Source organism: Miniopterus schreibersii (assembly GCF_964146895.1).
Source record: "Miniopterus schreibersii genome assembly, chromosome: 18".
NCBI classification, from domain to species: Eukaryota; Metazoa; Chordata; class Mammalia; order Chiroptera; family Miniopteridae; genus Miniopterus; species Miniopterus schreibersii.
Window position 1 is genome coordinate 6,354,577 of NC_138121.1, and position 22,618 is coordinate 6,377,194.

At 51.8% G+C, this 22,618-nt stretch overlaps 1 protein-coding gene and 1 pseudogene across 4 annotated transcripts; one reads left to right on the forward strand and one right to left on the reverse strand.

The window, feature by feature from the left end:
* The first annotated feature begins 784 nt into the window (after window positions 1–784).
* On the forward strand, window positions 785–18,095 carry SMG9 (SMG9 nonsense mediated mRNA decay factor). Of its 3 annotated transcripts, XM_081119763.1 has the most exons (14): window positions 827–1,092; window positions 4,383–4,538; window positions 6,426–6,500; window positions 6,589–6,853; window positions 6,937–7,034; window positions 9,149–9,261; window positions 11,535–11,646; window positions 12,452–12,547; window positions 12,953–13,038; window positions 13,982–14,088; window positions 15,062–15,169; window positions 15,348–15,476; window positions 15,786–15,930; window positions 17,589–18,095. In XM_081119763.1, the coding sequence occupies exons 2-14, from the start codon at window positions 4,389–4,391 to the stop codon at window positions 17,665–17,667; spliced, it is 1,563 nt and encodes a 520-aa protein (XP_080975889.1). In that variant the 5' UTR covers window positions 827–1,092; window positions 4,383–4,388; the 3' UTR covers window positions 17,668–18,095. The 3 variants fall into 3 exon arrangements, with proteins under 3 accessions (XP_080975890.1, XP_080975889.1, XP_080975891.1); XM_081119764.1 differs by lacking the exon at window positions 4,383–4,538 and having other exon boundaries at window positions 785–1,092; XM_081119765.1 differs by lacking the exons at window positions 827–1,092; window positions 4,383–4,538 and adding an exon at window positions 5,381–5,545.
* Window positions 18,096–19,495: 1,400 nt separating this feature from the next.
* LOC308548020 (interferon-inducible GTPase 5 pseudogene) lies at window positions 19,496–22,057 on the reverse strand (annotated as a pseudogene). Its single transcript has 2 exons — window positions 21,454–22,057; window positions 19,496–20,139 (listed from the first exon to the last, which is right to left on the reverse strand). The product of its transcript is annotated as an interferon-inducible GTPase 5 pseudogene (transcript).
* Window positions 22,058–22,618: the final 561 nt, after the last annotated feature.

Below are 22,618 nucleotides of genomic sequence, written 5' to 3' on the forward strand. Positions count from 1 at the left end.
AATGTAATAACAGAGCAGAAGACTTACTTTTATTGTGTATCTCACTGGTTGCTTGAATTTTTGTCAGAATGTACGTGTTCCCGGTTCAAATACAATTAAAATTAAAAAAAAAAAAAGATTTCAAATGAAAATGGAACATATGCATATACCTTACATACTTCTCTCTTCTCTTTCATTCACTTGGGGAACCACCCACCCTAGCCAATTTGGGCTGCGCATGCGCTCTCCAAGGGCCTGCCCGCAAGCTTTTGCATTTTCGACCCTTGACTGGATTCCTCTGCCATCGAGGCCCCGGGGGGATTTCATAAGTGGTCCTGTTCCCACCACTCTGCGTCTCTCTGGATCCCTTTAGGGTTCCGACCTGCCCGTCCCTGTCGCCTCTCCTCCCACCTCGGGGAACTCTGAGGCAAAGCCAGTCTGGACCTTTCGTGCGGGGTTCCTTCCGCCTGCAGTGCCCTCGCCGGCCCTTCAGGTCCCAACCGGACCTGCACCCTTTCCTCAGTGCCCTGAACCTCCACAGAACGGGAGCACACGCTTCCAGAGCACACTTCAGGCCAGAGTCATTATTGTACTCTCAGCACATACTTCGCCCAGGACACAGAAATTCCTCCCTGCCGCCCCACCCCACCGTCTCCCGCCGACACCACTGAGGAGGCGGGACCCGAACCTGAAATCTCCGGAGCCGCCCTCTCTCCGGGGCTCTCTTCTCAGCACACCCACGCCTGCCTCCACCCACGCGCACGCGCACTGAGTCGGGGCCGCCCCCGGAATCCGCATGCGTGTTGAGGCCAACCAGCTCCAACAGCGCATGCTCCGCCGGGCGCTCACGCTCGCGGGACCTGAGCTCAGCTAAGGCCCCGCGATAACTCCTCCTGCTCTTCCTCCTTCGGGCCGGCCTTCTGTGGCTGCCGCTTCCGGGGTGCTCAGGCCGGTTCCGGAGTGGCCGGTCCCTGCTTTCTTACTCTCTCTCCCACACTCCTGGCCTTTCAGACGCCATTTTCGAGCGGGGGCGTGCTGGTGGAACCTCCCCACCCCACCCCCGTCACGGAGAAGGCGCTCCGCGTCCTACGAGCCAATCAGCAGCCGCCTTAGGTAAGGGGCCTAGGTGCCCGCGCGCGGCCCGCTCGTCGATGGGGGCACTTCAGGGCCCGCCCCGTTCTTGACCGTTAAACCGCCGCTCGGACGCCCGCGGGTGTGCTGGCTGGAGTACTGAGCCCAGAGCTGCGCGTTACGTGCGGGCGTGGCGGGACTGGGGTGGGGATAGGCGGGAACTTGTAAAGAGGCACTTTGGTTCTGGGAGCTCCTAATAGAGAGGGCTTGTAAACTGGTTACAAAGGATGCGAAGGTCCTTCCGATAACGTGTCAAGAGAAACCGAAGTTGTGGGAGGACCCTCGCAGAGGGCCTGCAGGCAGACCCTTGAAGAGCAGGGAGGTACGCCAGGTGCCTTCAGATACTGTGGAACTGGAAGCTTGAGTCGTAGGGCTCCTCATGGAGGCCGGTGAACAGATGCCTGCATAGGGGAAGTCTCCTGAATAACGTACAGGCTCATCAGTTCTGGTTGCGGCCCCATGTAGGGACCTGTAAAGACATTTAAGTGTTAGAGAGTCCTTAGAAACGCGTGTAGACTCTTGAGTGTTTCATTGGGGTTGGCGTAAATACGGAGTAAGGAACTGGGAGTCTCCCCAAATAATTTGCAGACAGACACTTGGATTCTGAGAGATCCCCCAAAGGGGGAAAGGTGCCTAAGTACTGAGCAGGCCCCTCCAAAGAAATGTGTAATTAGACTCCATTTCTGGGAGGTCACCGTGGAATCCTGTCATTAGACACTTAAATAGATTGGCTTTATACATTTTGGGGGAATCCCCAGAGAAGCTTGGAAACAACATTGAGGGTCCCCAGATTGCATGTAGGTGGACTTACTCTGGGGAACCCTCCATAAGGGCTGTTAAATAGACTCAAATACTGTAGAGGTTTGCAGAGTAACATGCAAATGGATGCTCGTTTTTCTGGGAAAGGGGCCCTCCTAGGTATGTAAACACTTCAGTCCGGGGACAGAATGTCCACTGAGGCGTGAAAACACACTTAAGCACTGCAGAGGTCGTCAGAATAGTGTCAGACACTTCATTGTAAGGGAGAAAGGAGAGTGTCCCAAGCTCTGAGGGGTATCTCCTACTGAGATTGTAAACAGCCATTTAAGCCCTGGATGAATCATTTCCATAAACATTTGTAAACAGGCCTTGTCCTCTCCCTGTCTTAAATCCAGTTTGTGTCTGGGGAAGGGGTCACACAGAGCAGTGAGAGAGGAGCTAGACAGGCCTCTACCTGGCTATCGGAATTACTCCTGCATCCTGTAAACAGATACTTCACTTATAGAAAAAGTCATCTCACGGGGACCTGTTAATGTCACTTTGTACTGTGGTAGGATTGGAGGGGATTCATTGACTGATTTAACAGGCACTTAAGAGCCAGCTAAGCAAGAGTTGGTAACTTTCTCTGTGAAGGGCTTGGGAGTAATTATTTTAGACTCTGCATGGCTACTGTCTCTGTCTCAGCTACTCATCTCTGCCATTGAATCAAGAAGGCAGCCATAGACAGTTTGTAAATTGATGGCCGTGTTCCAATAAAACTTTATTTACAAAAACAGAAGGCAGACCAGATTTGGTCCATAAGCTGCAGTTTGCCAACTTGACCCATGAGCAGCAGCAGATGGCCTTATAGTCCTGTAAACAGACAAGTACTGAGAGTCTTCCCTAGAATGAGGTGTAAACACCTGGCAAAAGTCCCTAGGTACCTGTAAACAGATACTTAAGTGGTAGGGAGTGGGTCATAAAGGTAACCTACGTTTTATAACGTGAACACTGGTGAGACCTTGGAGTGTAATGGATGACGAACCACCAGGAATGGAAGGTAAATAGACACTGAAATTTAGAAGGATACCAGATGAAAATAGGCCCTTAGATGCCGGAGCCCCACCCCACATATGCCAGTAACGGTTAATCAAAATGTTGTAGGGGGCAAGAATGGCACTGGGTGTTAGTCTGGTGGGGTCACATTGGACTTGGGTTCTGGCTAGGAAAGAATTCAGAGCCAAGACCCAAACTACAAGAGAACATTTATTTGGTAAAATTACAGAGGTGGAAGAAGTAATTTCTAGAAGAAATGGGCTTAGGAAACAAGTTATAGAGGCAAAGGAAGGGCCTTTGGGACTTGAGAGTGAGGAAGCTACTGGTAACCTGCCTGCGGGGAGGGGGGGGGATGTGAAGGGAAAGGCAAAGACAAAGGCTCTGAGCTGCTCCCAGAAGGGAGAGTGCTAGGTCCTCTGTCCTAATGGTTTTACTTAGGGGAGGTCCCAGGGAAAGATCTCATAATATTCAGCAGCTTTTCAGGTGTGTCCTTTCAGGGTTGTGGTCTCTACTGATTGTTTGGTCGGTGCCAGGTCCGGGGCCATCATTCAATGCAGCTGGTCCTGAGGTCAGCCGTGGCTAGTTTTGCCGCTTTTCTGGGCCTGAAACGAATACAACTGAGGCCTGGATGTTATCTCTAGGGATGAGAGGTCAGAGGGTCCAAACTGAATGTTGGGGGAAAAATGCTGCCCGGGGGGCTAAGTCCCACCCTATAGTTGTCCTTTGCTAGGCATCCAGGGCTTTCCATCCTGGTGACCTTCTGTACCTGGCCCATCGTCCTTGCTCTGCTCGAGTCTGTCTACTGCCTATCACGAAAAGAGTAGTTGTCTCACTGAGGATCATGTAACTGATTTGTAAGGAAATGCCTGGCAGCATTTTGAGAAACAGAATGTCCCATTTTTATGTGACTCCGAATTATATTTATGTTGAGGCAAAGCAATTAATAGTTGGGAATCGTTTTGGTTACAAGTAGAAATGTATTTGTTTCTCACTGAATCTTGAGGCAGGCAATTCACTGTTAATAGGGAAACCCCGCCCTCATATCCTGATCTACCATACCTTCCTTCCGTTAAGTTGTCTCACAGTCCAAGATGGCTGCTTGAGCCCTGGCCTCCACACCCACATTCCTTCAAGCTAGGAGGAGGAAGGAGAAAAGGCATGGCAAGCATCTGTGACGGAAAGTTTCTGAAAGCTGCCATAACTCACTTCTGGCGTCTTATCATTGGCCAGAAAGAACTTAGTCACATGGACACACCTAACTAGGCTGAGCAGTGTATCCTGGATAGTTGCATGCCTATCTCAGAACTGAGGGTTTTATTTTTTGGAAGAAGTGAAGAATGGGTATTGAGAGCCAGTTGGCAGTCTCTGCCACAGCTAGAGCTCTCTTGAAAGAAAGTGTCTTCTTAAAGTCCTGGGTGAACCAAGTAGAGTGGGGTGAGACTCTCCTCACCGTGGAATCGACCTCTTTTTCTCTGTAGGCGACGATGTCTGAGTCTGGTCACAGTCAGCCTGGGCTCTATGGTATAGAGAGGCGGCGACGGTGGAAGGAGCCTGGCCCTGGCGGTCCCCAGAATCTCTCTGGGCCTGGTGGTCGGGAGAGGGACTACATCGCACCATGGGAAAGAGAGAGACGAGTGAGTTTCTAGTCCCAGGGACAGCATTTCTGTATTCATTCATTCCACAGATGTTTATTGAGCACCTGCCATGTGCCAGGCACTAATCTAGATGCTGGGGATATATCTGTGAACAAAACCAACTGCCCTCATGGAGTAAGAGAGTAGAGAGTGATAAGGGGAGCTCTTAGATGAGGTGGTCAGAGAAGCCTTCTTTGAAGAGGTGACTTTTGAGCAGAGACCTGAATGTGGTGAAGGAACAAGCAATGACAGAAATCCTAGTGAAGACTATTCTAGGTAGAAAGAATGGCAAATGCAAAGGCCCTGAGGCCTATACCTGGTGGGTTTAAGCCAGGAGGCTAGTGTGGCTGCAGTGGATGAAGGAGGAGGGAAAGTGATAGAAGGCTGAGGTCAGAGAGGTAACTGGGACCAGATCATGTAGGACCTGGAAGGCCATGGAAAGAACTTTGGATTTCACTGGATGAAACTGGCATTGGAGAGTTTGAGACAGTAACTTTCTATTTATTTAGCAGCATGCAGTGTACCAACACTGAGCAGAGTGCTTTACATCCTTTGGGTCTTCCCGAACTTACAGCTACCCCTTTGAAGTAGAACCTCTGATAGATGCAGTTCTCACTAAGAAGGAGAATGAGCCTCAGGGGAAGGGACTTACCCAAAGTCATAGTCAGTAAGCTCTGGGGCTAGGACTTCAGCAGAGCCTTAAGCTCAGCACCATTTGCCTGCTGTAGAGAGTGTCCTGGATTGGGAATCAGAGTGTTGGTGTGGGCCCAGGCCCTGCCTTGCTATTCTCCTGTGCTTAGATGACGTACTGCCAGAATGCGCCCTCTGGGTTCTTTCTCCAGGGCCCTGCAATCTCTCCTCCCAACATCAGTGACAACCCATTGGGCCTTATCCTGGACACCTCCCTCCCGCTTCCAACCCAGGACAGTTAGACACCAGTGCTGCACATTGTGCCTCCTGAATATCTCCTACCCATCATCTCTCTACCCTCACAGCCTCCGTCCCAGGTATCATCCGCTCCTCCCTGGACCTTCTCACCTGTCACCCTCCCTGGCCTCCTGGAAGCCCACAGCCTCTCCTCCGACAGCTCTCTCACAGCCATTCCTTCCAAAGCACTTTCATGTCCTTTTTTTCCCTCACCAGAGGCCAGTGTAGAGAGCAGGATTTAAATAGGCATCTTCAGTATACAGGAAAAGAAACAGGACAGTGAGGGGTCAAGACTCCCGGGGTTAATCAGGAAGCCAGAGACAGAACAGGACTCAAACTCACGTCTCCTCTTTCTCAAGCAGGTGGGGGGTGAGTCAGAAGAGGGCAAGATGTGGGTTCAGTCCATGGGCTTGGCCAGCACAGAGCAGGGCTGAGGAGGAGAGGGTCAGAATAGCAGGTGCTGCCAGCAGCTCTCAGTGAGCACCTGCCGTGTGTCAGGTGCCACATGGACAGTTTATGAATTTTGCCCTCTTTCAGAGTCATAATAGACTCACCAGACGAGGAAACAGGCCTAAGCGAGGGTGGTTCCTTACCCAGATTCACACAACCAGCAAGCGGCAGGCCAGGTCTGTCTAGCTCCAGAGTCCTTGCTCCTTCCCCTTAAGCTTGTCTAGCAGAGGCAGCTGGCAGAGCTGTTGACAGCATGGGTTCTGGAGCCAGCTGTCTGGGTTCAAATTCTGGCTCCATTGCCTATTGGCTGTGTATCTTGGGCTAGCCAGTTAACAACCTCTCTGCCTCAATTGCTTCATTTGTAAAGTGGATATAATAGTATCTCACAGGGTTGTTGGTAGGATTGAGGGAGTTCATGTAGGAAGGCATTTCAAATAGTACCTGGCACATAAAGGCTTTCAGAGGAGCATCTAGGAGAGCCAGTGGAATAACTGCCCTCCCTCACCACAGGATGGCAGCGAAGAGACAAACACCTCCGTTATGCAGAAAACCCCCATCATCCTCTCAAAACCTCCAGCAGAGCGGGTGAGCAGGGAAGAATCTTGGGAAGGGGGAGACTGGGAGCAACTGGGGCAAGGATCTCTCCCACTGACTGGAACCTTCTCACTCATAGTCAAAGCAGCCAGCACCTCCAGCAGCCCCTGCTGCCCCTCCTGCCCCAGCCCCTCTTGAGAAGCCTATCGTCCTTATGAAACCACGGGAGGAGGGGAAAGGGCCTGCAGCTGCAACAAATGCCTCATCCCCCGAGGGCACCACCCCACCACCCCCTGCAGCCCCTGTGCCATCCAAGGGGGAGAAGGAGGGGCAGAGACCCACACAGCCTGTGTACCAGATCCAGAACCGGGGCATGGGCACTGCTGCGCCAGCAGTCATGGACCGTGAGTTGGGGCTGAACAGAATCTGGTTGGGAGCCTCACACTGACCCTCGCCTCATCCTCTATCTCCTGCTTTGTGTTTCCAGCTGTCGTGGGCCAGGCCAAACTACTGCCCCCAGAGCGCATGAAGCACAGCATTAAGTTGGTGGATGACCAGATGAATTGGTGCGACAGTGCCATTGAGGTACTGGGGGTTGGGAGTCTCTCCATGCTTGAGCTTCCCCAGGTCCCACCCTCTCACCTCCTTCACCCCCTACCTCCAGCCTCATGGTGGGCAACACCAGTCAGACGGGTTTCAGGCAGTTGCAGCAACTAGAGGGAATGGATCCGAAAGCTCTCACCGGCCAGGGCTGAATTTCAGTAGTGTTCACTAGCTCAGCTGTACTGGTTGGTAACTGAACCACTTTGATACTGGTTGGCTAAGAGGTGCACCCACTGCCACCTAGATGCCCATTCTAACTGGTTTGAATATCATCACTCCCCAGAGGTTCCCTTTCTATCCCAGTGGCCCAGCTCTAGTTCATACCTCCCATTCCTGGACTGACATACCTACCTCCAGTCTCTTAGTCTTCATTTCCCTTCTACTGCTGTTCTCCCCAGCCCCCCAGACCTGTCAGATGAGACTCCTACTCAAATTCACCCTGGTACGTCCCCTCCTTCCCCAACAGCTTGGACTTAATTAGAACAACATGCCAGGTCCATCTATTACCTGCCCCTGCCACCTCTGTGTGTCCTCTCTCACATTGATATCAACTGTGGAGTTGTTTTTTTAAAAAGGAGCCAGTGTCTAGGCCCTACCCTTTAGTGCTGTCAAGTAGAACTCTCTGTAGTGATGAAGATGTTCCATTTTTGTGTTATCTAGTGTGGTGGCCCTTATCCTCATATGTGGCTGTTGAGTACTTATCCATATATCCCAATATGTGGCTAGTCCAACTGAGGAATTGGACTTTTAATTTTGTTTAATTTAAATAGCCACATGTGGTCAGTGTCTACCATATTGAACAGGGCTAGCCCTAGATGTGCTGCTTTCATGTGTCCAGAGTCAGGCCCTGGATTAGCTGCCCTTTTTTTTTATTTTTAAAAAAGCTCTCCAGGTGAGTCTAAGGAGCAGCAGCCACAGTTGAGGATATACAGTGAGTCCTCACTTAATATCTTTGATAGGTTCTTGGAAACTTCGACTTTAAGCAAAATAACATACAACAAAACCGATTTTACCCTAGGCTAATGGATATAAACAAGAGTTTAGTTCCTATGGCATATTTCTGGTCACAGAATCATCACCAAACTTCTAAATAAAGACTCAAAACACTTCTAATATTAAACATTGAAATAAATTTTTTATTGGTCTTAAGAAAGTCAAAGGTTAATAAAAATAAAATCAGATAATTATTTTCCAACCTGCTTATTCCAGTTCAGAGTCATGGGTGAGCCTATTCCTGCAGCTCAGGGTGCCAGGTGAGAACCCACCCTGAACAGGAGCCCTTTCCAAGGCCCGCCCACACCCACACTCACACTCACTCAGACTAGAACAATTTAGACACTCCAGTGCACCTGATGTGCACATCCCTGGGATGTGGGAGGAAACCGAAGACATGTAGAAAACATGCGAACTTTACACAGATGGTAACCCTTGCTGGGAACTGATCTTTTAAATTTTTTTTCATTAACCTTATAACAAAACAATGCTTTTCAAGGACCTGCTGTATTCCTTTTCCTTGAGTAATGTCTCTTATGCCCCCTGGTGGTGAAAGTCAGCAGAGTTGGTGGCCTGGAGGTGATGGTCTCATGAATCTCCAGGACTTAAATCCCACAGAAAGAGCCAGATGGACTGATCTCCTCTTCCTGCACGCTTCTCCCTTTCTCATGCTTCCTTCCCCATGTTTTCCCAACCCAACTGAGCAGAGAGCCTCCCAAGAGTCAGCTCTGATAACCCTCAGTTACCAAGTCCTGTCTTCAACCTGTCCTTCCTTTCCTGTGCCTCCCTTCTCTTCCCCAAGGCCAAGCTTCCCTTGTTTGCACTGTGCTCCAGCCACACTGACTTCCTATTAGCTTCTCAACCATGGCAGTAACTCTCTTTTCTGCTTTGGAACTCTCACAAATGCTGTTCTTTGTGCCCCAAATATTCCACATACCCTCCCCCCCCCGACAGAGGCCCTTTGCCCAATTGGGGGCAAGAATTTTTTCTTCATATCTGATAAGGCAGGTGGGCAAGCCATGGAAGTCTGGGGCCTCTTCATTTCATTCCCTGTCCAGCAGCTGACAGATTCACAAGGGCCGCATTACTGCATCTTCCCACAGTACCTGTTGGATCAGACCGATGTGTTGGTGGTTGGTGTCCTGGGCCTCCAGGGGACAGGCAAGTCCATGGTCATGTCATTGTTGTCAGCCAACACTCCTGAGGAGGACCAGAGGTGAGGGGGCATCAGGTAGGAGTGTGAGGGGCCAGGAGGGAGGTGGCCACCCGCCTGACACTGGGGGGTGGGCCTGGGTGTTGCTAGTGGTGTTACCCAAGGTCTTTGAGGAGTTGCCTCCCCTCTCTTAGCCTCAGTGTCATCAGATGAGATCAAACAGGATTAGACGAAGTTTTTGCGTAGCGCCAAGGTAATTAGCCCCGTTCCTCCCTCCCTGCCTGCCTGGCCCCGGAAAATGGTACAGAGCCCAGCCAGGAACTGGGGTGGTGTACTCATTTGTCTTTGGATGAGGCCAACATCAGTCTCAGCCTGTCACTTACCAGCTGGTTGACCTTGGGCAAGTCACTTCACTTCCAGTGTCTCACTTTCTTATCTGTAAAGTGAGTTTTTGAAATAAGATCAGGAGACAGAAACTAACAAGAGCCTGGCACGGAGCAAATGCTCACAGATGTGGCTGAATTTGGCCTGGGAAGTAGAATGGGAGAGAGATCTGGATGGAAGGCATGGGTTCTAGACCAGCCTCAGTCTGGGTGCACTCTTCTGCATGCTGGGGATACAAGAGTAAACAGAACTGGCAAAAATACGTCTGTGGGACTTACATTTTTAATGGGGGAGATAGTAAACTAACTACTGGGCATGTTAGAAGATGGTAACAAAGTGGGAAGGGATCAAAGAAGGCAGTGTTAGGGCTAGGTTACAGTTTTAAGTTGGGTGGTTAGGGAAGGCTTCACTAAGGGGGCATTTGAGAAAAAGCAGACTTGGAGGAGGGAAAGGATTCCTGTTGGAGGGATGGCAGGTGTGAACCTCTGAGCTGGGATAGTACCTGGTGTGTGTGTGGAATTACACAGAAGCCCTGGAGCTGGAGCGGAACGAACAAGAAGGGGAGCTGGGCATCGAGTCAGAGAGACAAGGGAGGCCCCAGAGCACTGGGCTTGTCAGTCGTTATCCACTCTTTCCACCCTGCAGTCCTCGCTACACAGCGGCAAGGGGAACTTTCCAAAATCCAAACCAATATTGTCACTCCTCTACTTAAACCTCTTCAGGGGCTTCCCCAGGTTCCTGGGCCAAAGCCCCAGCTCCTCCCCATGCCCCTCCAGGGCCTGTGTACCCTCTCCTTGCTCCCAAGCCCAGTGTTCTGTCTGCTCTTACCACACTGCTCTGATCCTTATACAGGCCACCTGCCTTCTGGATTAGTCTTTGCTTCCATCCTCCACACCCCCTGCCTACCTGCCCCTTAAAGTTAATTAAAGTTGCTTAATTAGCTCCCTTGTCTCTCACCCTCAGCAGCATCATTTGCCTCTTAGGGCAATCCTTCCCTGCTCCATAGACAAATTTATTCCCACTTGGAGCGCTACACGCTTCTTCCTAATTTCTGTTGATTTTTAAGCTAGACCAGAAGGTCCATGGAAGCAGAGATTTTGTCTTTCTTGCTCGCTTCTGCATCCTGGTGTCTGGCACATACGAAGTCTTCAGTATAGTGTTAAGTGGGAGGATACCTGCTTTGTGTCAGACGACATACTAAGCACCTCAGGGAGGTGGCAGTTACCCTTCGAGAAGTGAGTACTATTACCGTGATTTTACAGATGGAAAGAGACAAAATCTCGTTGTCTAAGTCATAGAGTGACCAGGTTGAGCTCAGTGGTTTAGGGCAAGGCCCAGCTCTGCCAGCTCTGCTGTCATACCCCCAGCATCCAGCACAGGTAGAAGTGAGAGCGCCTCACCCGACGGGAGCGCTGGGAACCAACACACCGAGCAGCCTCTCCCTGTGGAGAGTTATCCGTGCCTGTTGCCAGTGCCTGGCAGAGAGCAGGTGTGCTTGGTAATTAATGGCTAGCAGTTACAAATCTGTATGTCAGACACTTCCAAGGGCATTACCTATGTTAGCCTTACAGTAACCCTGAGAGGTTCGAGACTATTGTTATCCCCATTCTACAGATGAGGAAACCAAGAAAAAAAGAGATGAAGGAATCTGCTAAAGCCATTCAACCAGGAAGAGGTAGAGCTGAGAGTTGAATCCCAGCAGTCAGGCCTGGTCCCTGTTCCTCAGCACCTCAGGCTACTAACTTTGTTAAATGAATTAATAAATCTACTTATGGGTGGGGGTGGAGTCATGTGGTAAAATATAGCCCTTGCCTCCCAGACAGCAGGGGCTGTGGATGGAAGGCTTTGTGGGCAGGCAGGGAACCATGTCACACATGCTGATTTCATGATCACACTGGAGGTGTCCAAAGCTGAGAACCAGACTCGAACGCTTCCCACCTGCTCCTCCACAGGGCGTATGTTTTCCGAGCCCAAAGCGCTGAGATGAAGGAACGAGGGGGCAACCAGACCAGCGGCATTGACTTCTTTATTACCCAAGAGCGGATTGTTTTCCTGGACACACAGGTGCCAACCTCCACTTGCCCCACCCTGCTGCATGCCACATTCAGCTCTTTCCCAGAATGTGTTAAAACCAGCACCCTGCTTGCTGCGTGTGGTTCTAGCCTAGCCAAGCCAAGGCCATGCTAGGTGCCTTTGGGCAAATTATGACGTTTTGGCCCTTAGTCTCTCGTCAGGTTTTGTCCCCTTCTCTGTGTGTGTACACAACAGCCTAAAAAATCCAGCGTAACAGTTTGAAGTGTGGCCCTAGAATCAGTCTATGTCCAGACCCTGCCTTTAAGTCTTACTTGCTGAGTAACTTTAAGTAAATTTTAATACCGCCCCCCCCTCAGTTTCTTCATCTGTAAACGGGGATGCTAAGCATACTCAGCCTCAGGATTGCAGCAAGGATTCAGTGGAACCAACCAGGCACAGTGCTTGGTACACTAATAATTTTTTGACCTAAATAATTATCAAAGTTTTGAAAGCATTTGAAACAACAACAAAAGGCTCTTGAAGGGACACGACTCATTCAAGTAAATGTTAAATTTATTAGCACTAGGAGCTCTCTCCTGTTTGGGCGTGAGGCACTTGGGAGCAGTGGCGATGTGTAAAAGAGCTGGGGAAAGGGTATCTGCTTTGAAACTCTCCTTTTGCCTCTTGCTGACTAGTGCTGTATTAATTAGAAGCTGCCTACTTGTATTTTTTACCTTATTTTGTCCCAAGAGAGGTGATGTATTTGCCTTCAACGTGGGAGCCTTGGGAAGCCATGCCCCTTAGGATCCCTGCCCACAGCCCCTTCCCTGACCTGTTTTTCTCCTCCTTGCTCCAGCCCATCCTGAGCCCCTCCATCTTGGACCACCTCATCAACAATGACCGCAAGCTACCGCCAGAGTACAACCTTCCCCACACCTACGTTGAGATGCAGGTGAGGGGCCGAGCCAGGCCTAGGGGTGAGGCCCTGCCCTTCCTTGCAAGATCTGTGATGAGGGGTTGGATATGTGTTGATCTCGTTTCTGCTTCATCGGAGCCCCCGCTGTAGGAAGAAGACAACACTGAGAGTCAGACCTGGCTCTGCCCCTCAGAAAAGTCATTTCCCGCCCCCTCCCCCTTCAAGCCTCAGTACCTGTCTCTGAAAATGGTGATTGGTCCAACTTTGCCCTATTTAGGGATGGCCCATGAGGGAAGTGCCAGCACAGTCTGGGCACACAGTAGGTGCTTAAAGGCTCTGAGGCCCTTACCTTGCTGCCTCCTCAGCTGAGTTCTATATCAGGGACCCCTCTCTGGGCAGAGGGGACCTTCATCTCTGTTGTACCTTCCCACCCACCCTCAGTCGCTCCAGATTGCTGCCTTCCTCTTCACCGTGTGCCACGTGGTAATTGTCGTCCAGGACTGGTTCACGGACCTCAGTCTGTACAGGTGAGGGGCTGGTGGGAGGGCCTCACAGGTCTGACAGGTTCCACAGAGCAGCCACAGGGACCCTTTCAAAATGTAAGTGGAGCGGGTCACCACCTCCTAACCCTCCCTCACGTACACACATTTACAACCCTCCACTGACTTTACACATCACTCAGCAAAATCCAAAGTCCTTCCTGTGCCTGGCCCACAGGGCCCTACACAGTATGTTCCCATCTCCTCCCGCTTTCCCTCCCCCCTCCATTAAAGCCGTAGTACCCTCGTGTCTGTTCCTCACATCTGTTCCTCACGCAGCTTAGGCCCTCTGCACTCCTCATCCCTCAATCAGAAACTCTCGTCCCACAGACCTTCTCAGAATCCCTCCCTCATGGCCTTCAGGTCAGCCTCAGGCCTCCCCTGACCTCCTCACTTAGCGCTCCATTCCTCACCCCCCTCGCCCTGCTGTGTTTCCTTCATTGCACTTGCCACCCCTGACAGGATGGTGTAGATCTCTCTATGGCCTGACTCCCCCATTAGAATGAATCTCCCTGGTTGCCAGGGGTTAGGATGAGGGAGGGATGGCTAGGACAGAGTCCCCAGTGCCTCACTCAGTGCCTGGCACAGGGTAGATATTTAATACAAATTTGTTGAATAAATAGCAGAAGGAGTTGACTTGTCATGTCAGTGTAAGTTCATGAATGTTGATAGCAAGGAGGCTGGAGAGGGGGCAGGAGGCCTGTGGGAAATGTCTATGCTTTCCACTCAGTTTTGCTGTGAACTTAAACTGCTCTAAAATATAATAGCATAAACTCATAAAAAATGTATACAGTTTATATAAATCCATGGATTTGTGTCTGAATTCCCTAAAATTGTGTGAGAAATCTGGTATGTATGCGACATCCCCAGGCGGTGGGATGTGGGGTGCCAGTGGCAGAGCTTTAACCCACCTCTCACCCCAAATCCCAAGGTTCCTCCAGACAGCGGAGATGGTGAAGCCCTCCACCCCATCCCCCAGCCACGAGTCCAGCAGCTCATCAGGCTCTGATGAAGGCACTGAGTACTACCCCCACCTGGGTGAGAAACTTTCTAGGGGCCAGAGGAGTAGGTAGAGGGAACAAAGGGACAAGACCAGGGACACTGGGGAAGTGGGGAGCTGGGAGGAGGGAAGTGAAAAAGAATTAGCCCTAGTTTCTCTAACGGTCCCACTTCCTTAGTCTCACCCTGGCCATCAAGGACATGCCCCTGAGTCTGGCTCTGGCTCTTTGATCAGAATGGGAGCCTCTTGAGGACAGGACCCAAATCTCCCTGTTGCTGGGTCTCTTGCATCTCCAAGTGCGGGCCTCAGGGAGTGCGTGTTGGATTGACCCAAGTGACCCTCTGCCTCCGTGCTCCCACTGTGGCCTGTGTGGCCCTCCCACATGCCACTCCTCTGCCTCTCTGGCGTTTTTTTGGTTTTTTTTAAATGAGGATTTTTTTAAATCTTGATTTCAGAGAGAGGAAGGGAGAGAGAGAGAGACAGAAACATCAATGATGAGAGAGTCATCACTGATCGGCTGCCTCCTGCATGGCCCCCACTGGGGATCGAGCCCGCAACCCGGGCATGTGCCCTGACTGGGAATCGAACCACAATCTCCTGGATCCTAGGTTGATGCTCAGCTACTGAGCCACACCAGGCCAGGCTGCCTCTCTGTTCTTACTCTGCTCTATTGATGCCCTGCTTTTCTCAGAGATCTAGGTCATCTGGGACACCCCAGGCAGGGCCTTGCCTACTTCTCTGGCCTTACTAAGACCCTGGTGCCACTTTCTGAAACACTCCTAATCATGGGGCCATCTTCCTCTCTGTCTTTTCCATCTTTGCAGCAGAAACCAGATCTAAATCATCTCTGGGTCCCCAGCATTGCCCAGGGCCTGGTGCTAACGTGAAGTTACATGTCACATAAATATTTACAAGTAATCTGAACTTGAGGGTAAGGGCAGATCTTCAAGATGAGATGGGGGAGTGTACATGGCCAAGCCTCACAGGGCCCCATCTCCCCTTTACCCCCAGTATTCCTACAGAACAAAGCTCGCCGAGAAGACTTCTGTCCTCGAAAGCTGCGGCAGATGCACCTGATGATCGACCAGCTCATGGCTCACTCCCACTTGCGTTACAAGGGTGAGGGTTCCCGAGCCACTCCCAAGCTGGCCAGTGGCGGCCTCACGCCTGGTTCAACCTCACAGCCCAGATTCCCAGACTAGTCTTCTGATCCTAGCTTGACCATTTCACACGCACCCCTCCCCCGCTCCGTCCCCTGGAGCATGGTACCTGCAGGCTCATAGGTTCTCTCCTCCAGGTACTCTGTCCATGTTACAGTGTAACGTCTTCCCTGGGCTCCCCCCTGACTTTCTGGACTCTGAGGTCAACTTGTTCCTGATGCCCTTCATGGACAGTGAGGCAGAGAGTGAAAACCCACCAAGAGCGGGTATGGCTCCCCTCGGGGGAATTGGCCACAGGGAGACGGGTGCCTCCTTGGTCTGGAGGTTGACATGGATCCACCGTGGTTAGGGGGAGACACGGTCTGCCCTGGGCTGGGAGTGACAGGGTCCCACCCTGCAGTGAGGGGAGACTCTGGCCTGTCCCTGAGGTGCTCAGACCCTTTTTCAGGAGCATGTTTCAGAGTCGTGGGAGTACGGGAAGAGCTGGCCCGGGGCTGAACTCAGGTGCTCCTGGAAGCCCAGGATGTTGTTTGACTGGGAGGAAGACCCCTTATCCTCCCACCTCAACTTTCCAGGACCCGGCTCCAGCCCACTCTTCTCCCTACTCCCGGGATACCGTGGCCACCCCAGTTTCCAGTCCTTGGTGAGCAAGCTCCGGAGCCAAGTGATGTCCATGGCCCGGCCGCAGCTGTCACACACAATCCTCACTGAGAAGAACTGGTGAGAGCTCTTGGCAGAGGGGGGCCAGTGTAAGGTGCCTCCCATCCCCCCAGTGCTGATGCAGGCAGAGGATGTTCTCAGAGCTCTCTCCGCGTTCAGTTTCCTTTTCTGGAACATTGATCATTGCTACCAGCTTGTAAGCGCCTCTGCCATGCCAAGCTACATGCTGTTTCATGTGGTGCTTTTTCTTAAATTTTTCTTTTTTCTTTTTTAGGGCTAAAGTTAAAATCAGGGTCAGGGTCAGGGTTAGGGTTTAGGGCAGAGTTTAAAAGGTTAAGTTGAGTGGTTAGGTGAGAGTTGGGTTTAGAGATAGCAGTAGGGTTATAGTTGAGGATTTAGGGTTTAGGTTTTGGGTTATGTGTAGGGTTAGGGTTAGGGTTTAAAGTTTAGGATTTAGGATTAGGGTAAGTATTAGGGTTAGGGCTAGGCTGTTAGGGTTAATGTTAGGTTTAGTGTCAAATGGTTGAGGTTAGTGTTAGAGGGTTAGCATTAGTGTTAGTGTTAGAGTGTTAAGAGGGTTAGGGTTATTTTTTAATTAAATGTATTGGGGTGACATTGGTTAGTAGCATTATCTAAGTTTTAAATGTACAGTTCTGTGATACATCAACTGTATCTTGCATTGTGTGCTCACCACCCAAAGTCTAGTCCCCTTCTGTCACCAGAGATTTGACCCCTTTATCTTCTCCATCCCCCCAACCCCCTTCCCCACTGGTCACTCCCATACTCTTGTCCGAGTCTGTGGGTCGTTTTGTTTGTTTGTTGCTATCTGTTTTATATCCCACATTGTTCCATGGGATTTCAAATCCTCCTAATTAGCCAGTGTAGTGTAGGTTTCATCACCGATTTTACTAGTGAGGACGTTTAGGCCCAGAGAGAAGTGTCACAGGACACACCTGTGGTTAGATGTCATTAGATTGTGAAGAGTAGGACGGTAAGCCCAGTCAAGCTTAAAGAAGATTTATTCTAAGGCCTTGCGTGCAGAAAGTGCAGCCTCCAGGAAAGGAAACCAGAAAGCCGTCAGGAACCACAGGACTGAGTCTTCCAGCTTTCACTGGATGCAGTCTAACTGTTCCCTCCTCATCCTCCTCCTCTGCCAGCTGGCTTTCACTCTTTCACAGAACCCTCCCCAGTGCCAGGTTTATGTGACTTTCCATGTCCACAGCCCACAGCAGGTTGGCCTCCTCTAATTTCTAAGAGAAACAAATTTGAAAAAGGAATAGCTTGGCTTGGTGCAGCCTCTATGGTTCCCTAGGTCTTTGCCGTCAGCTGTGGGAGGGGGAGGGAGTAGCAGCAGCAGGAAGGCACTCAGATGAGGGCAGCGCCCAGTGGGGAGGGGAGAATTTGGGAGGTAGAAGGGTTAGGCAGCTGATCATCACAAGACTCTGGAGGGCAGTAGACTGAATCGCTCCCCACAAAGGCCAACACTGAGTAGAGTGGGGGGGGGGGATTTGGACTTGGAGGTAGGGGCTGAGGTCTTAGTCCAGGTTCCAGACCTTCAGCTTTTCTTACCATGGGGGCACTTAGGGAATTAGGGCCATGTCCCATCAGCATTGGCGTCTTCCCTGTAGCCCAGTTGAGGCTCACATCACATATCATACGGGGGCCCAAGGTGGGTGGGGCCCCAGCCAGGGAAACTGACTGTTGATCTCCTCTCACAGGTTCCACTATGCTGCTCGGATCTGGGACGGGGTGAAGAAGTCCTCTGCCCTGGCAGAATATAGCCGTCTGCTGGCCTGAGACTGAGTGGAGGAGTGTCATGCAGGGAAACCCCTTTTGTGTCCCCAGTGGATGGCAATGGAGCACACATGTCCTCCCCCTGGTGAAGTGGAGAGTGGCAGGCAGCAGACCTGATGGATGAGGAACCGTGACTTCCTCACCCAGAGACATGAGGTGTTCAGGCCAGGCCCCCCCACCCTCAGTGGAGCATTGTTCAGGGGTGACTGAGATCGTACCCTCAACCTGGGACAGGGCAGCCCATCCTCAGTCTCCCACAGGGATAAGTGGTGGGAGGAGTCTGAATGGTTACCAAGAAGTGCAGGTTCCATCTTGACCTTCCTCTGCAGGGACAGGACTCCCAGCCCTTTCCTGTAAGGTGAGGCCCAGCCTGGGGAGCTCTTTATTGGAGCAGATCTGGTGGTTCAAATAAAAACAGTCGTGCAAGCCTATTCTGGTGCTTTTCCTCTGCTCTCGCCAGCATGCTGCCCTGGATCAGGGCACATTTGGGTCCCAACCCTTGTGGGCAGATTATCCTTGGCTGCCCACTGGAGCCTGAATGAACTTCCCACAGGGACTCATTCAGTCTCGGTCATAGAGTTGTTGGGAGCAGATGAAGTCAAGCTCCAGTTAAGGACGAAGCCCCTAGAAAGGGGTGCTCTGTTTTCTGGGATGCCATCAAGCCCCTTGTCTCTGTGTTACAGATAGGAAAATACAGTGACTACCCTTGTATCATCTGCTCTCACTTGGTGACAGTGCCTGTCTTTGGTGAAATGCCTAAACAATGTTCAGTGGTTAACAATAGAACATATCCCTGGTTAGGTACAGTTGGTTAAACATAGTACTTCCCCTTGGTTGAAGCCAATTCTACCCTTGTTCAAATACTCAGACGGCCCTTACACGTGGGGCCTACTGTTGGTTTAAATATGGTGGCTTCCTTCCTCTATAAACCTCATCTACCCTTACTTTACAATAGTCCCTACCTTTCATTTAAATCCAGACCTGCCTCCAGTTAAATACACCATGCAGTTCAATTAGTACCCTCTCTCATCTGCTTAAATACAGTGCATAATCTTAGTGTTTCCCAAAGTATGTCTCTGAACTAGTCTGGCCATCACACCCATCCCAGGTTAGTCCTGTCAGATCGTGCCGCTCCCCCCTCCCATAAAGCAGTTGGTTCCAGTCTGTCCAGCTAGTCTCATCTGTCTACCACTGCCCTGTGCCACTTCTCTGTCTCCCTGGCTTCCCCTATCCTTGGGCAGACCCATAGAGTCCTGGTGTCCATGTCATGGGGATCTAGAGCCTGTCAAGGAAAACACACAACTGAAGGGTGTGGGGCAGCAAAGAAAGCACTCGGAGGCCAGGTCAGGTCTGGCCAGAGGCGGGAGTCTGGGAGGTGTGAGACCCAGGGCAGGCTCTGGCCCTGCCACTGGCCAACTGAGACCTTAAGCAGAAACCTCCCTTGACGACCCCCAGGGCCCTTCAGACCTGTGACATTTGCTGCCCTCTTACAGAAATGCTTCTGCACCCCTGCCCCACCACCCCACCTGCACAGACACTGGTGGCCGCCTCTAGGTAGACAGCTGAGTTCTTGGCCCGAAGCCCCTCCCCTCCCTGCTTCCCAGGTGGACAGCTGGTTGATCGGGGAAGGGTTGCCAGAGTGAGGGAGGTGGGGGCCATGGCCCAAGAGGGCATAAGACTCGGCGCAGAAGTGAGACAGCACACGGGCTGGTCAGGAGAGGCAGACCTTGATTTTCTTCCCATCCCCCATACGCCCAGCCTGGGGACACAGAGCCTGTTTCCTCCCAGCCCTCCGCTTCCACCTCCAGCCAGCGTGGGCTGGAGGCTGTGGCTACTGATTGGAATTATCTGAGAGCTTGTGGTTGGAGTGGCTGAGGAAGGTCTGCATCAGCACGCTCTGGGCATCCTCAACCGCCATGTCCAGGAACAGGCGGAGCATCTGGTAGATGGTGGCGAAGGAGATGCCACAGGTGGCCAGGGCGCCCAGAACAGGCACGTTGAGGAGCTCCTGGGTGAAAGCAGAGGCATCCCTGGAGGCCTGGCCCAGCAGGTCCACCACCAGCTCCTTGGTGACCTTGGTCTTCGGGATGTGTACTTCCTCTAGGAATCTGTGCAGGGGCTGGCCCGTCTGCTCAGCCAGCTTCATGAGGGAGTCCTCCTCCAGGCCGAAGCTGCGGCGGTAGCCTTCCAGGGACTGGATGAGCCGGTAGAGGTCGCACGCCACATCCTGTACTCCCGGCACAGGACTTGGGTTGATGCCACAGGCCACCGTGGCCTCCAACCAGATGTGCTGCCGCAGTGAGGCCGCCTTCTTCTCTAGGATGGACTTTGAGAGGTTGGGCAGGGCCATCAGGAGTGCATGCCGCTTGTGGCTCTCTACTTCATTCACCACCGACTCCTCCAGCAGGCCAAAGTCATACTTGCCCAACTCAAACAAGGAGAGCAGGAAGACCTTGGGGTCTTCCAGGCCCTCCGCTGCAGGAGACAAGAGCACCGTTCAGTGGTCTCCGCACCAGGGCAGCTATGGTGTTCCAACAGCTGCCTGGGCTCAAGCACTTGCCATGAGTCTGCACAGCCCGTGGCTTAAGAGTATGGGCCGTGGAGCTGGGCTGCCTGAGTTCAGATAGGAGCCTTGCTACCCGTGTGGCCTTGAGCAAGTTACCAAACCTCTCTGGTCTGTAAAATAAAGGTGATCATAGTCCCTACTTCCTAGGGATGTTGTGGTGGTGAACTGAGTTCATGAAAATGGTGTGTGGCTTGTGCTGAGCCCTCAGTAAAGGTTGGGTGCCATCAGCAATAGGGGCCAGCAACCGCATGGGCGCGTAGCATTTGCACTGCTTTCTGCCTTGATAACCAGTACACAAGCCAATATACTTTTTTTATTTCTTAATGCAAGTGATTAGGTCTCTGTCACCTGTGACTGACAAGTGTCAACTCAGGAAATGTAGTGTAAGGCCTGACTTATGCTTTGATTGTGGAGGCATCCATTTCAAAGAGAGATCTCGAATAATAAGCTGGCCCCAAGAGCCAAGCCACCTCTCCCCACAGAGGCTCCTTTGTTTTAGAGAGTTTGGTTGATTTCAATACCTACCATTTGGGCTACTTGTTTTCTCTTCCTGCACTTTAAATTCCTGCTATTATACTTTAAATTCACCAACGAAGAGTAACCCCAGAACCCTAGGCCCCCACCCTCAATTCTAATAAAAGCAGCAACCCCAGGCCCCTGATCTCCCCTCGACCTCGCTGTATGGCCCTAGGTGTGCTGTGAAATTCCAGGTGCTGTGGGTTAATAGACCTGCATCCTTTCAAGGTTTCCTGATGGCTGTTGCTGAGGAGCAAGCATCCTGCCATCATCATGAGAACCAGGGGGCTGGTCAGCCACAGTGTTGGCTATTGATGGGCTGCGACCAGCACACAGCACGGCTGGCAGCATTCCACTGCAGGCCCGGTTCAGCCTCAAGGTGTGACCTTAGGTGACCCTTTTCCCCACTCTGGACCTCAGCTGGAAGAAGAAGGGGAAGGGCCAGGCAATCCCTCAAAAACCCACCCTCGCCTGGCCAGGCGTGGCTCAGCAGTTGAGCGTTGACCTAGGATCCAGGCAATCGGGGTTCGATTCCCGGTCAGGGCACATGCCCGGGTTGTGGGCTGATCAATGACTCTCTCATCATTGATGTTTCTATCTCTCTCTCTCCCTCTCCTGTTCTCTCTCTGAAATCAATAAAGATATATTTTTTAAAAAACACACACAAAAACCCACCCTCCCCAGGCCCCCCGGAGCGGGCACCTCACCTTGCAGCCGCTGCCAACAGTCGTCCCGGATCTGGCTGATCACGCTCTCCTCGGAGAAGGTTCTGGGGCGGCGGCTGCGCGAGGCGGCCACGTCCACGTCCACCTTGGAGCGGATGAAGTAGAAGTCCTTGCCCTGCTGTAGGAGCCTGTGGGCCAGCTGGGCATGGTTGGCAGTAAAGCTCTCGGAGGTGATGATGATGAAAAAGTCGTAACGGTCCACCAGCACCCGCTGGAGGTATTTATCAGCCTGGAAGGTGGGTGCGCCTATGCCGGGCAGGTCCCAGATGATGATGTTGGGGTACTTGGGGTGTGGGAACGGCGTGGGATCCACGGTCATTTCTACCACGCCCGTGCAGGCTGAGTTCGGGTCCTCATCTCCCAGCCCCCGGATGGCGTTGACAAAGGTCGACTTGCCTGAGCCTGTTCCCCCGGTTATGCCGATGTCCAGCCTGATGTTCTCCAGCGATTGAAGCGTGGCCTGCAACTTGGCGGCCACTGCTGGCAGGCTCCCCTCCTCAAAGGCCTCCTTCAGAGCCCCGGTGTCCTTGGATAGCTCCAGTATCTTGGACTGGCTGAGGCCTGACTGGAAGATTGGGCTTGCCATGGGCTCCCTGACCCTCAGTTCCACGTCTTTGGGACTTGATGACCTTTGGCAGGACAGGTAAGGGAGTGTTTTCACCGAGTCGCCCTCTCTTCTCTCCAGCCCTCAGCAAGCCCAAGGCATTGGCAGCATCGCCAGTAACAGTACTGAGTGGAACAATATGCCAGGCCCAGTGCTAAATGCTTTATTTTAGTTAACATTCATTCATCGCTGTCCCGCATTGCTGCTGGAGTATCTCATAAAATCCCCAAGAGCCAGAGGAGGAGCTCGATCCCCTTACTCTCCACATTAGGCAGTGAGAGGAGAGATCACTTGCCCAAAGGCCTCCAGCTAGTGCGTGGGGGGTGGGAATGGGACTGTGTTCTTCTGATCCTAGAATTACAATTCTTAAATAACTTTTAGGGGCATGAACCCTGCACCAGGCACTTTGATCAACAATATAGGTCAGTGACTAAGAGCTGGAACCCTCATCATTGCTAATAGTTTATTTAATGTTTACTCTGGGCTGGCCACTGTTCTAACCACATGCATCATTTAATGAAGTCCCCCTTTTACAGAGTAGGA